Source organism: Anomaloglossus baeobatrachus, chromosome 5 (assembly GCF_048569485.1).
Source record: "Anomaloglossus baeobatrachus isolate aAnoBae1 chromosome 5, aAnoBae1.hap1, whole genome shotgun sequence".
NCBI lineage: Eukaryota > Metazoa > Chordata > Amphibia > Anura > Aromobatidae > Anomaloglossus > Anomaloglossus baeobatrachus.
This window is the reverse complement of record NC_134357.1, coordinates 395,465,378-395,478,683: the sequence shown is the minus strand read 5'-3', so window position 1 is coordinate 395,478,683 and position 13,306 is coordinate 395,465,378. Positions and strand designations below refer to the sequence as shown.

General features: G+C 49.0%; 1 protein-coding gene across 1 annotated transcript in view; it reads right to left on the bottom strand.

Annotated features, from left to right (window-relative positions):
- The window catches only part of WIPF2 (WAS/WASL interacting protein family member 2), a 99,430-nt gene that overhangs the window by 5,494 nt on the left and 80,630 nt on the right, over positions 1 to 13,306 (bottom strand). The window contains exon 7 of the mRNA XM_075350151.1: positions 7,500 to 7,601. Within this exon, the coding sequence (XP_075206266.1) occupies positions 7,500 to 7,601 (102 nt within the window). The remainder of the gene's footprint in view (positions 1 to 7,499; positions 7,602 to 13,306) is intronic.

Below are 13,306 nucleotides of genomic sequence, written 5' to 3'. Positions count from 1 at the left end.
GAGGAAGCCAATAACTGGTTTAAACAAATTAACTCCGAATAACATCGGAGAACTGAAAAACCGTTCAACATGAACAACATGTGTACCCGCAAACAACAAAAAAACATCCCGAAGGACAACAGGGCGGGTGCTGGGTCTCCCAATAAGAGCTAGAAGAAAAGGAATTTACGGTAAGTAACAAAATTCCCTTCTTCAGCGCTCTATTGGGAGACCCAGACGATTGGGACGTCCAAAAGCTGTCCCTGGGTGGGTAAATAAATACCTCATGTTAGAGCTGCAAAACAGCCCTCCCCTACGGGGGTGTCACTGCCGCCTGCAGGACTCTTCTACCTAAGCTGGCATCCGCCGAAGCATAGGTATGCACCTGATAATGCTTGGTGAAAGTGTGCAGACTGGACCAGGTAGCTGCCTGGCACACCTGTTGAGCCGAAGCCTGGTGGCGTAATGCCCAGGACGCACCCACGGCTCTGGTGGAGTGGGCTTTTAGCCCTGAAGGAACCGGAAGCCCCGCAGAACGGTAGGCCTCTAGAATTGGTTCTTTGATCCATCGAGCCAGGGTGGCTTTAGAAGCCTGCAACCCCTTGCGCGGACCAGCGACAAGGACGAAAAGTGCATCGGCACGGCGTATGGGCGCCGTGCGGGAAATGTAGATTCTGAGTGCTCTCACCAGATCTAGCAAACGTAAGGCCTTTTCATACCGGTGAACCGGATGAGGGCAAAAAGAAGGCAAGGAAATATCCTGATTAAGATGAAAAGAGGATACGACCTTAGGAAGAAACTCCGGAATGGGGCGCAGCACAACCTTGTCCTGGTGGAACACCAGGAAGGGAGCCTTAGATGACAGAGCTGCCAGCTCAGACACTCGCCGAAGCGATGTGATCGCCACAAGAAACGCCACTTTCTGCGACAGCCGCGAAAAGGAAACTTCCTTCAGAGGCTCGAAGGGCGGCTTCTGGAGAGCAACTAGTACCCTGTTCAGATCCCATGGATCTAACGGTCGCTTGTACGGGGGCACAATATGACAGACCCCCTGCAGGAACGTGCGCACCTTAGGAAGACGTGCTAGACGCTTCTGAAAAAACACGGATAGTGCCGAAACTTGCCCTTTAAGGGAGCTGAGCGACAAGCCCTTTTCTAACCCCGATTGCAGAAAGGAAAGAAACTTGGGCAATGCAAATGGCCAGGGAGATACTCCCTGAGCAGAGCACCAGGACAAGAAAATCTTCCACGTTCTGTGGTAGATCTTAGCCGAATTCGACTTTCTAGCTTGTCTCATTGTGGCAACGACTTCCTGAGATAATCCAGCAGATGCTAGGATCCAGGACTCAATGGCCACACAGTCAGGTTCAGGGCCGCAGAATTCTGATGGAAAAACGGCCCTTGGGACAGTAAGTCTGGTCGGTCTGGCAGTGACCACGGTCGACCGATCGTGAGATGCCACAGATCCGGATACCACGACCTCCTCGGCCAGTCTGGAGCGACGAGTATGACGCGGCTGCACTCGGATCTGATCTTGCGTAGCACTCTGTGCAAGAGCGCCAGAGGCGGAAACACGTATGGGAGCTGAAACTGCGACCAATCTTGAACCAAGGCGTCTGCCGCCAGAGCTCTTTGATCGCGCGACCTCGCCATGAATGCCGGGACCTTGTTGTTGTGCCGCGACGCCATTAGATCGACGTCCGGCACTCCCCAGCGGCGACAGATTTCCTGAAACACGTCCGGGTGAAGGGACCATTCCCCTGCGTCCATGCCCTGGCGACTGAGGAAGTCTGCTTCCCAGTTTTCTACGCCTGGAATGTGAACCGCGGATATGGTGGATGCTCTGTCCTCCACCCACATTAGAATGCGCCGGACTTCTTGGAAGGCTTGCCGACTGCGCGTCCCTCCTTGGTGGTTGATGTATGCCACCGCTGTGGAGTTGTCCGATTGGATTCGGATCTGCTTTCCTTCCAGCCACTGTTGGAAGGCCAGTAGAGCAAGATACACTGCTCTGATCTCCAGAACATTGATCTGAAGGGTGGACTCCTGCGGAGTCCACGTCCCCTGAGCCCTGTGGTGGAGAAATACTGCTCCCCACCCTGACAGACTCGCATCTGTCGTGACTACTGCCCAGGATGGGGGCAGGAAGGATCTTCCCTGAGACAATGAGGTGGGAAGGAGCCACCATTGTAGAGAGTCTTTGGCCGTCTGGGAAAGCGAGACTTTCCTGTCCAGGGACGTTGACTTCCCGTCCCATTGGCGGAGAATGTCCCATTGAAGTGGGCGCAGATGAAACTGCGCAAAGGGAACTGCTTCCATGGCTGCCACCATCTTCCCTAGGAAATGCATGAGGCGCCGCAAGGGATGCAACTGGCCCTGCAGAAGAGATTGCACCCCTGTCTGTAGTGACCGCTGCTTGTCCAGCGGAAGCTTCACTATCGCTGCTAGAGTATGAAACTCCATGCCAAGATACGTTAGTGACTGAGTCGGTGATAGGATCGACTTTGGAAAGTTGATGATCCATCCGAAAGACTGTAGAGTCTCCAGCGTAGCATTCAGGCTGTGCTGACATGCCTCCTGAGAGGGAGCTTTGACCAATAAGTCGTCTAGGTAAGGGATCACCGAGTGTCCCTGAGAGTGCAAAACTGCTACCACCGCCGCCATGACCTTGGTGAAGACCCGTGGGGCTGTCGCCAGACCAAATGGAAGAGCTACGAACTGAAAATGGTCGTCTCCTATCACAAAACGTAGAAAACGTTGATGTTCTGTAGCAATTGGCACGTGGAGATAAGCATCTTTGATGTCTATTGAGGCAAGGAAGTCTCCTCTGGACATTGAGGCAATGACAGAGCGGAGGGTTTCCATCCGGAACCTCCTGGCGTGCACATGTTTGTTGAGCCGTTTTAGGTCCAGAACAGGACGGAACGAGCCGTCCTTTTTTGGAACCACAAAGAGATTGGAGTAAAATCCTTGCCCTTGTTCCTGAGGAGGGACTGGGATAATCACTCCTTCCGCTCTTAGGGAGCCCACCGCCTGCAGCAGAGCATCTGCTCGGTCTGGACGTGGGGAGGTTCTGTAGAACCGAGCTGGAGGACGAGAATTGAACTCGATTCTGTACCCGCGAGACAAAATGTCCGTCACCCACCGGTCTTTGACCTGTGACATCCAAATGCCGGAAAAGCGGGAGAGCCTGCCCCCGACCGGCGATGCGGAGGGGGGGGCTGGAAGTCATGAGGTAGCCGCTTTGGAAGCGGTACCTCCATTTGCTTTCTTGGGGCGTGTGTGAGTCCGCCACGAATCTGAGTTTCTTTGCGTCCTCTGAGTCCCTTTGGACGAGGTAAACGGTGTCTTGCCCGAACCTCGAAAGGACTGAAACCTCTGCTGCCACTTTTTCTGCTGAGGTTTGGATGTTCTGGGTTGTGGTAAAGAGGAGTCTTTACCCTTGGACTGCTTAATGATGTCAGCCAATGGCTCGCCAAACAGTCTATCTCTAGACAAAGGCAAACTGGTTAAACATTTTTTGGAACCAGCATCTGCTTTCCAGTCCTTTAACCACAAGGCTCTGCGCAAAACTACCGAATTGGCGGACGCCATTGAGGTGCGACTGGTAGATTCTAGGACCGCATTGATAGCGTAAGACGCAAACGCCGACATCTGCGTGGTAAGGTGCGCCACTTGCGGCACTGCTGGATGCATGATAGCATCCACTTTTGCTAAGCCAGCTGAAATAGCCTGGAGTGCCCATACGGCTGCGAATGCCGGAGCAAACGACGCGCCGATAGCTTCATAGACAGATTTTAACCAAAGGTCCATCTGTCTGTCATTGGCATCTTTAAGTGAAGCGCCATCCTCCACTGCAACTATGGATCTAGCTGCAAGTTTGGAAATCGGGGGGTCTACCTTTGGACACTGTGTCCAGCGCTTGACCACCTCAGGGGGGAAAGGGAAACGCGTATCTTTAGATCGTTTAGAGAAACGCCTTTCTGGGTGAGCGTCGTGCTTCTGGATTGATTCTCTGAAGTCAGAGTGATCTAACAAAGCACTCAATTTACGCTTGGGATAAAGGAAACGAAACTTTTCCTGCTCCGCAGCCGCCTCTTCTGCTGAAGGGGCTGGGGGAGAAATATCCAACAGCCTATTGATGGCTGAGATAAGGTCGTTTACCATGGCATCCCCATCCGGGGTATCCAGGTTGAGAGGGGTTCCAGGAGTGGATTCCTGATCACTCTCATCCGACACATCACAGGGAGACTGATTGCGCTGAGACCCTGAGCAGTGTGAAGACGTCGAGGGTCTTTCCCAGCGAGCTCGCTTAGGGTGGCTGGGGCCATCATCTGAGTCATAATCCTCGGCCTGTGAAGCCGGGGACCCCCCTGTGGGCTGGATACATTCCAAGTAAGGGGGACCTGAGGACAGAGGCCTCTCCGTGCCCAGAGACTGAGCCCCATGCATAGATTGCAAGGTTTCAAGGATTTTTGCCATAGATACAGACATATTATCTGCAAAAACTGCAAAGTCCGTCCCTGTCACCGGGGCAGAACTTACAAGCGTCTCAGCCTGGGTCACTACCTCTCCTGACTCCGGCTGGCGAAGCAGCACCGGGTCGGAGCATTGCACACAATGGGGGTCATCGGAGCCTACTGGTAGATTAGCCCCACATGCAGCACACGCAGTATACACAGCCCTTTTTGCCTTGGCCGCCTTGCGTTTTGAGGATGACATGTTGCTGCTTCCACAGAGCGATCTGGGATATGCAGCCAGAAGCGCACCTCACAGTGCAAGAAATACAATATCTATATATATGTACCCAGTACACTGACACACAGTGAGGCACTAGAGGGACCAGCACAGAAAAATCGCTTACCGCCCGCTTAAAAAGCGGGTGTGTGGTCGCCAGATAGCCCCTAGTCCAGGTCTCCCAGAGCCTTGCGTCCTTCCTCCAGCCAGGCATGCATGTAATGGCTGCCGGCGTCTCTAGAGAGGAAGGGGGGCGGGCCCTGGGCGTTCCTGGCCAAGAGCGGGAAGCCTGCTTCCCTCTGTGCCAAGTGAGAGGGCTGGAGCATGTAAATCAGGCTCCAGCCCTCGTCGCTGCTAACGAACAGCGTCTCTCCCCTACCCTGAATGACAGGGTGGGGGCGGGAACGAAACGGAGCTGCCGGCGTCCTAGGCCCAAAAAGCCGGGGACTAAATTTATAACCGCCGCCGCCGTAAAAGCGCGGACGGCGGATCCCCGGCGCACCACAAGTCACAGCAGCGCCGCCCGGTCCAGAGGGGGTCGGCGCTGCGTTCCCAAACACAAACAATCCCCCAGTAATCTGTAGGGACACCAACTCCACGTTGCGGTCCCCGGCGCACTACAACACCCAGCCAGCCCGGAGTGTGTCTGTGCCTGCCGGGGACACAGAGTACCTGTATGATGCAGGGCCTGTCCCTGATCGTACTCCTGCTCCGTCTCCATCAGGTTCTAATGGGTCTGTGGATGGAGCCCGGCATCAGAGCTGAGAGGCCGGCAGGATCCCACTTCCACAGAGCCCTACAAGGGGATGTGGAAGGAAAACAGCATGTCAGGCTCCAGCCCTGTACCAGCAATAGGTACCTCAACCTTACAACACCATCCAGGGGTGAGAAGGGAGCATGCTGGGAACACTATATGTGTCCTCTTTTCTTCCATCCGAAATAGTCAGCAGCTACTGCTGACTAAAATCTGTGGAGCTATGCATGGAATGTCTGACCTCCTTCGCACACAAAGCTAAAACTGGAGAACCCGTGATACCACGGGGGGGTATAGCCAGAGGGGGAGGGGCCTTGCACTTTTAATGTAGTGCTTTGTGTGGCCTCCAGAGGGCAGTAGCTATACCCCAATCGTCTGGGTCTCCCAATAGAGCGCTGAAGAAATTAAAAAGTTATGGCACTGGGGAGATAAAAATGAAAACGCAAAAACGAAGAGGCCTCATTGCGAAGGGGTTAAGAAGGAATTTTTAGTCCAAAAGCCATTACTGCAGTCGGAGGTGAGCGGATTTCTAGGCAAGCAGCGCAGCATTTACAAACACTTTACCATCGAGCTTGTGAGCACTGCTCTGAAGATCCCCAGTTTACTAGATTCAGGCAACTTAAAGGGTAGCTGTGCTTTCAAGTAACTATTCAGAATGTGTCCTGTGTGAGTACATAAGGAATATCATTCCTGGCTGTAATTTGTCCTACATCCAGATTTCTCTGATCAGATATATTACAAAGTTTCTTTTAATGGCCTGTACGATTGATTTGTGACGTTTGTTTTATGTACAGCTGACCTCAACTATCAATGATCAGGAGCGCACTGCCCCTCGGTAAGAGTTAAGCCAGGATCAGTGACGGACACAAACAGCAGAGGGACTCCGTGCAAGAACAGTAAATGGGGCCTTTGCAATTCAATCATTTGACTGCGGCTAAAGCTGCTTTTTAGGTGAAGTGGTCACCCTAGCCTCACAGGCCTCTTTGCAGCTGCCCAGATTGCACCAATGGTTGCATCTATTCCAACAATCGCATCCAAGATGTCTCCCGTGCCTCCCCCTTACTCTGGAAATCTCTACCACAACATATCAGACTTTCACCTACCATAGAAACCTCAAAAGAAACCTGAAGACCCACCTCTTCAGACAAGCCTACAACCTGCAGTAACCCTCAGTCCACTGTACCACTGCATGACCAGCTCTGCCCTTAACTACTGTATCCCTACCCATCATCCCTTGTAGACTGAGCCCTCACAGGCAGGGTCCTCGCCTCCTGTTCCTTTCTGTGCCTTGTATTGTTTATAATTATTGTACTTGTTCCTGTTATGTATACCCCTTTTCACATGTAAAGTGCCAAAGAATAAATGGGGTATAATAATAAATAAATAATAATAATAATAATGTCTGCTTTTGGCCAGGATGCAAAGGAGCTTTGTACTCCTAAACAAAGTACATGAGGAAACCCTTTTGAGCCCTTCCAGACCAGTGATAATTGTACATCACATCGGTTTTTTTGTATGAGGTGTGCAGAAAAAATTTGTAATAAAATCATCATATGCACCGAAAATAGTGTGAGAAAACGTCATCTTGCCACACAAAAAAAAACCAACCCATCAGACAGCTCAATCAACTGAAAAATAAGAAAGAAATTACTGGTTCCAAAAATTGTCAACACAAAAGCAATTTTTTTTTTTTTTTTTTTTTACAAATTTTAGGATTTTTTTTTCACCACTTGATAGAACTATGGCCACTTGGTCTTGTATTATAAATATTAGTGACCAAAAAAAAAAAAAATCACTGTCAGTTCATTTACATTGCATATTCAACACCATAAAAATAAACTGATGTCAGTTTTTTCCGCTATTTCCCCGCCCTTGGAACATTTCACACAATTGAATGGTGTAAATCAAAAACTAGAACTCATTCTACCAAAAACAAGTTATGGCACTTGGAAGAGGGGGAGGTAAAAATGGAAGCACAAAAATGCACGGTTCATAAAGGAAGAAACATTTGTTCTTGTTTATGTCTTACCTCTGTTTGTTTTACTTGGGTAGACTTTTTGGAAGGGTCTGTAGTCCTCGGGAGCAGGAAATTCATCCATCGAATGGAAGGAATATTTTGATTCAAAGTCATCTGTAATACAATTTACATATAAATATGCAACAAAATTATATAATATGAGAGGGATTCAGCTGACGTACATTCACCTACACTATATGCACCTCAGCTTCTAAACTTACTCATTCAATCACGTCCATTGAAGAACATGTACTGCTTTTTTTGCAAATCCATAATAGGCCTGTCATAGAGGTGTGGGAGGTTCCTACCTATCCTTTGAATGTTTCTAGAGTAGTGATGGGCAAACCCCCCGATGTTCGCCTCGCCTGAACATTTTGTAAAGTTTGAGTACGGGTTCTGAGATAACGCGAACATGCGTCCGAACATCAAACTTGGACCTTACAGTTATGGGATAGGGGTGTGTGTGTGTGTGTGTGTGTGTGTGTGTGTGTGTGTGTGTGTGTGTGTGTGTGTGTGTGTTGTAAAATAAAAAAAGATTGTATTTTTCGGACTACAGGACGCACCGGACCATAAGACGCACCCTGGTTTTAGAGGGGGAAAATACAATTTTAAGCAAAAAATGTGGTTATGACACTTATGGGGGCCAGGATCTGCTGCTGACACTGTTATAGGGGTAATGTCCCCAAATTCTCTACTAAGGTACCCCAGCCTGGTAATGATCCTCCTGCCTTGTATATACAGTATATGTCCCTAATCCTGGTATAGCCCACATCCTGCTATATACAGTCATCCTGGCATTTGGCCGCATCCTGCTCATAATATACCCCCCAATCCAGCTCATAATATACCCCCCAATCCAGCTCATAATATACCCCCATCCTGCTCATAATATACCCCCATCCTGCGGCACATAAAAAAAAAAATAAACGTTCATACTCCCCTTACCTCACTCCCTGCAGCATCGCTCCTCCTCCCATCCATGTCAGCAGCAGCGCCGCTGAGTGGAGCTGGCCACGATCCCTGCAGAATCGCAATTTCCTCCTGTCTGTGCCGCCGCCGCCGGCTGCGTGTGGACACGTGCACACAGCGATGATGTCATCGCTGTGCACACAGCTAGTCTCCACACAGCCACCGCCGGCACAGACAGGAGGACATCGCGGTGCTGCAGGGATCGTGGCCTGTGAGTATACCGATTCACTGCACCCCGCGCTGATGATGATGCACGGGGGGCAGTGAATACAGCCGCACATGATCACTCCAGGCTGTAGTTTCCAGGGGTGATCACACGGGCCGGCTGTTAATCCCTCGCCCATCATCCCGCCCACCCGTCAACGCCGGCTTCAGCGCTGAGAGATGATGGGCAGGATGATGGGCGTGCATATTAAATGAGTGGGTCCACGTGGTCACGGCAGGCGCTGCTACAGCCTGCTCATGCCGCACCACACACCCTCATTCCCTGCAGCCCTACATTCAGACTATAAGACACACCCCCCACTTTCCCCCAACATTTGGGGAAAAAAAGTGAGTCTTATAGTCCGAAAAATACGGTAGTTAATATTAAAGGGAACCAACCATCAGCATTTTCGTGTATAAGCTGCAGCCAGTGCAGTACTGGCACTATCATGCACAGTGTGTACATACCATCAGGGGGCAGCTCGGGTGTTTAGGCAGTGAAATCCAACTTTATAAAGTTTGAAATTTCGTGCACTTTTTGATTGACGTGTGCACCTCTCTGTTAATGTCCGGGCGGGTTATGCAGGAGTTCCCCGCCCCCCCCCGCCAGCCTGTTCCTCCCTCTCTCCTGATGTCCGGGCGGGTTATGCAGGAGTTCCCCGCCCCCCCGCGCTGCCTGTTCCTCCCTCTCTCCTGATGTCCGGGCGGGTTATGCAGGAGTTCCCCGCCCCCCCACCAGCCTGTTCCTCCCTCTCTCCTGATGTCCGGGCGGGTTATGCAGGAGTTCCCCGCCCCCCCACCAGCCTGTTCCTCCCTCCCTCTGGCTGTATGTAAATATCTAATCTTCAGAAACATGGCGCCGGAGTGGGCCTCTGCGCATAGCGCTTATCTCCGGCGCCATGTTTCTGCAGCCCGCATTACACAGCTTGGTGTCTGCAGAACAGCTGATCGGAGGACGCGATCAGCTGTAGCTATGATGACGTGCCGCCTCAGGACACCGGGCCAGGACAGGAGCTTGCCAGCGACATCGGGGGTCAGGTGAGGTAAGTTCACAATGGACTCACATGACCCCGTGACGGCAGTGCTGCGAGACCCGGTCACGGTAGTGATATCGGGCGGCACTGTCTTCACGGGGTCAGGTGAATGAAATTACTAGCACCTGTGATGTCATTGCCCCAGCAGGCACGCACACATTATACACACACATACACACACTATATATATACACACACACCCACACTGCTGTGTGTGCGCCCCTGCGTTGACCTGGGCTCACCTTCTGAGTTCCAGGTCACTGCAGGAAAGCACTCACAGCTGTGTGTGTGTATATAATGTGTGTACGCACATGTGTGTGTGTATATATATATATATAATGTGTGTACGCACGTGTGTGTGTGTATATATATATATATATATAATGTGTGTACGCACGTGTGTGTGTGTGTATATAATGTGTGTACGCACGTGTGTGTGTGTGTGTGTATATAATGTGTGTACGCACGTGTGTGTGTGTGTATATAATGTGTGTACGCACGTGTGTGTGTGTATATAATGTGTGTACGCATGTGTGTGTGTGTGTATATAATGTGTGTACGCACGTGTGTGTGTGTGTGTATATAATGTGTGTACGCACGTGTGTGTGTGTGTATATAATGTGTGTACGCACGTGTGTGTATATAATGTGTGTACGCACGTGTGTGTGTGTATATGTGTGTACGCACGTGTGTGTGTGTATATGTGTGTACGCACGTGTGTGTATATATTGTGTGTACGCACGTGTGTGTGTATATAATGTGTGTACGCACGTGTGTGTGTGTGTGTATATAATGTGTGTACGCACGTGTGTGTGTGTGTATATAATGTGTGTACGCACGTGTGTGTGTGTGTATATATAATGTGTGTACGCACGTGTGTGTGTGTATATAATGTGTGTACGCACGTGTGTGTGTGTGTGTATATAATGTGTGTACGCACGTGTGTGTGTGTGTGTATATAATGTGTGTACGCACGTGTGTGTGTGTATATAATGTGTGTACGCACGTGTGTGTGTGTATATAATGTGTGTACGCACGTGTGTGTGTACGCACGTGTGTGTGTATATAATGTGTGTACGCACGTGTGTGTGTGTGTATATAATGTGTGTACGCACGTGTGTGTACGCACGTGTGTGTGTGTGTATATATAATGTGTGTACGCACGTGTGTGTGTGTGTATATATAATGTGTGTACGCACGTGTGTGTGTGTATATATATAATGTGTGTACGCACGTGTGTGTGTGTGTGTGTGTATATAATGTGTGTACGCACGTGTGTGTGTGTGTGTGTGTATATAATGTGTGTACGCACGTGTGTGTATATAATGTGTGTACGCACGTGTGTGTGTGTGTGTATATAATGTGTGTACGCACGTGTGTGTGTGTATATAATGTGTGTACGCACGTGTGTGTGTGTGTGTATATAATGTGTGTACGCACGTGTGTGTGTGTGTGTATATAATGTGTGTACGCACGTGTGTGTGTGTATATAATGTGTGTACGCACGTGTGTGTGTGTATATAATGTGTGTACGCACGTGTGTGTGTGTGTATATAATGTGTGTACGCACGTGTGTGTATATAATGTGTGTACGCACGTGTGTGTGTGTATATGTGTGTACGCACATGTGTGTGTGTATATGTGTGTACGCACGTGTGTGTGTATATAATGTGTGTACGCACGTGTGTGTGTGTATATAATGTGTGTACGCACGTGTGTGTGTATATAATGTGTGTACGCACGTGTGTGTGTGTATATAATGTGTGTACGCACGTGTGTGTGTGTGTATATAATGTGTGTACGCACGTGTGTGTATATAATGTGTGTACGCACGTGTGTGTGTGTATATGTGTGTACGCACATGTGTGTGTGTATATGTGTGTACGCACGTGTGTGTGTATATAATGTGTGTACGCACGTGTGTGTGTGTATATAATGTGTGTACGCACGTGTGTGTGTATATAATGTGTGTACGCACGTGTGTGTGTGTATATAATGTGTGTACGCACGTGTGTGTGTGTATATAATGTGTGTACGCACGTGTGTGTGTATATAATGTGTGTACGCACGTGTGTGTATATAATGTGTGTACGCACATGTGTGTGTATATAATGTGTGTACGCACATGTGTGTGTATATAATGTGTGTACGCACATGTGTGTGTACGCACATGTGTGTGTATATAATGTGTGTACTGTGAGGTAGCACGGTCGGCTGCGCAGCAGAAGACACGGGATCCAGGCATTAAGGTTCACAGCACACGGTTTTAATGTCCAAACAAAAGTCCATAACACAATACATGTGCCTCTCCAGCAGAAAACTCAGGGAGTTCTGTTCACTCTCTCACACCCGGCACACCTGCCCTTGTTCCTGATTCTATTTAACCCTTCCTTCAGCCTGTAGGGAAACAGCATTAACCCTATAGTGGATTTACTTTCTATCATGGAGTGAGCACAACCGGGGCGAGACATACCGGCCGTCATAGATAACCCCGGTCACAGTCTCACAGTACGCACACGTGTGTGTGTGTATATATAATGTGTGTACGCACACGTGTGTGTGTGTATATATAATGTGTGTACGCACACGTGTGTGTGTGTGTATATATAATGTGTGTACGCACACGTGTGTGTGTGTGTGTATATATAATGTGTGTACGCACACGTGTGTGTGTGTGTATATATAATGTGTGTACGCACACGTGTGTGTGTGTGTATATATAATGTGTGTACGCACACGTGTGTGTGTGTGTATATATAATGTGTGTACGCACACGTGTGTGTGTGTGTGTATATATAATGTGTGTACGCACACGTGTGTGTGTGTGTGTATATATAATGTGTGTACGCACACGTGTGTGTGTGTGTGTATATATAATGTGTGTACGCACACGTGTGTGTGTGTGTGTATATATAATGTGTGTACGCACACGTGTGTGTGTGTGTGTGTATATATAATGTGTGTACGCACACGTGTGTGTGTGTGTGTGTATATATAATGTGTGTACGCACACGTGTGTGTGTGTGTGTATATATAATGTGTGTACGCACACGTGTGTGTGTGTGTGTATATATAATGTGTGTACGCACACGTGTGTGTGTGTGTGTATATATAATGTGTGTACGCACACGTGTGTGTGTGTGTGTATATATAATGTGTGTACGCACACGTGTGTGTGTGTGTGTATATATAATGTGTGTACGCACACGTGTGTGTGTGTGTGTGTATATATAATGTGTGTACGCACACGTGTGTGTGTGTGTATATATAATGTGTGTACGCACACGTGTGTGTGTGTGTGTGTATATATAATGTGTGTACGCACACGTGTGTGTGTGTGTGTATATATAATGTGTGTACGCACACGTGTGTGTGTGTGTGTATATATAATGTGTGTACGCACACGTGTCTGTGTGTGTATATATAATGTGTGTACGCACACGTGTGTGTGTGTGTATATATAATGTGTGTACGCACACGTGTGTGTGTGTGTGTATATATAATGTGTGTACGCACACGTATGTGTGTGTGTGTATATATAATGTGTGTACGCACACGTGTGTGTGTGTGTATATATAATGTGTGTACGCACACGTGTGTGTGTGTGTATAT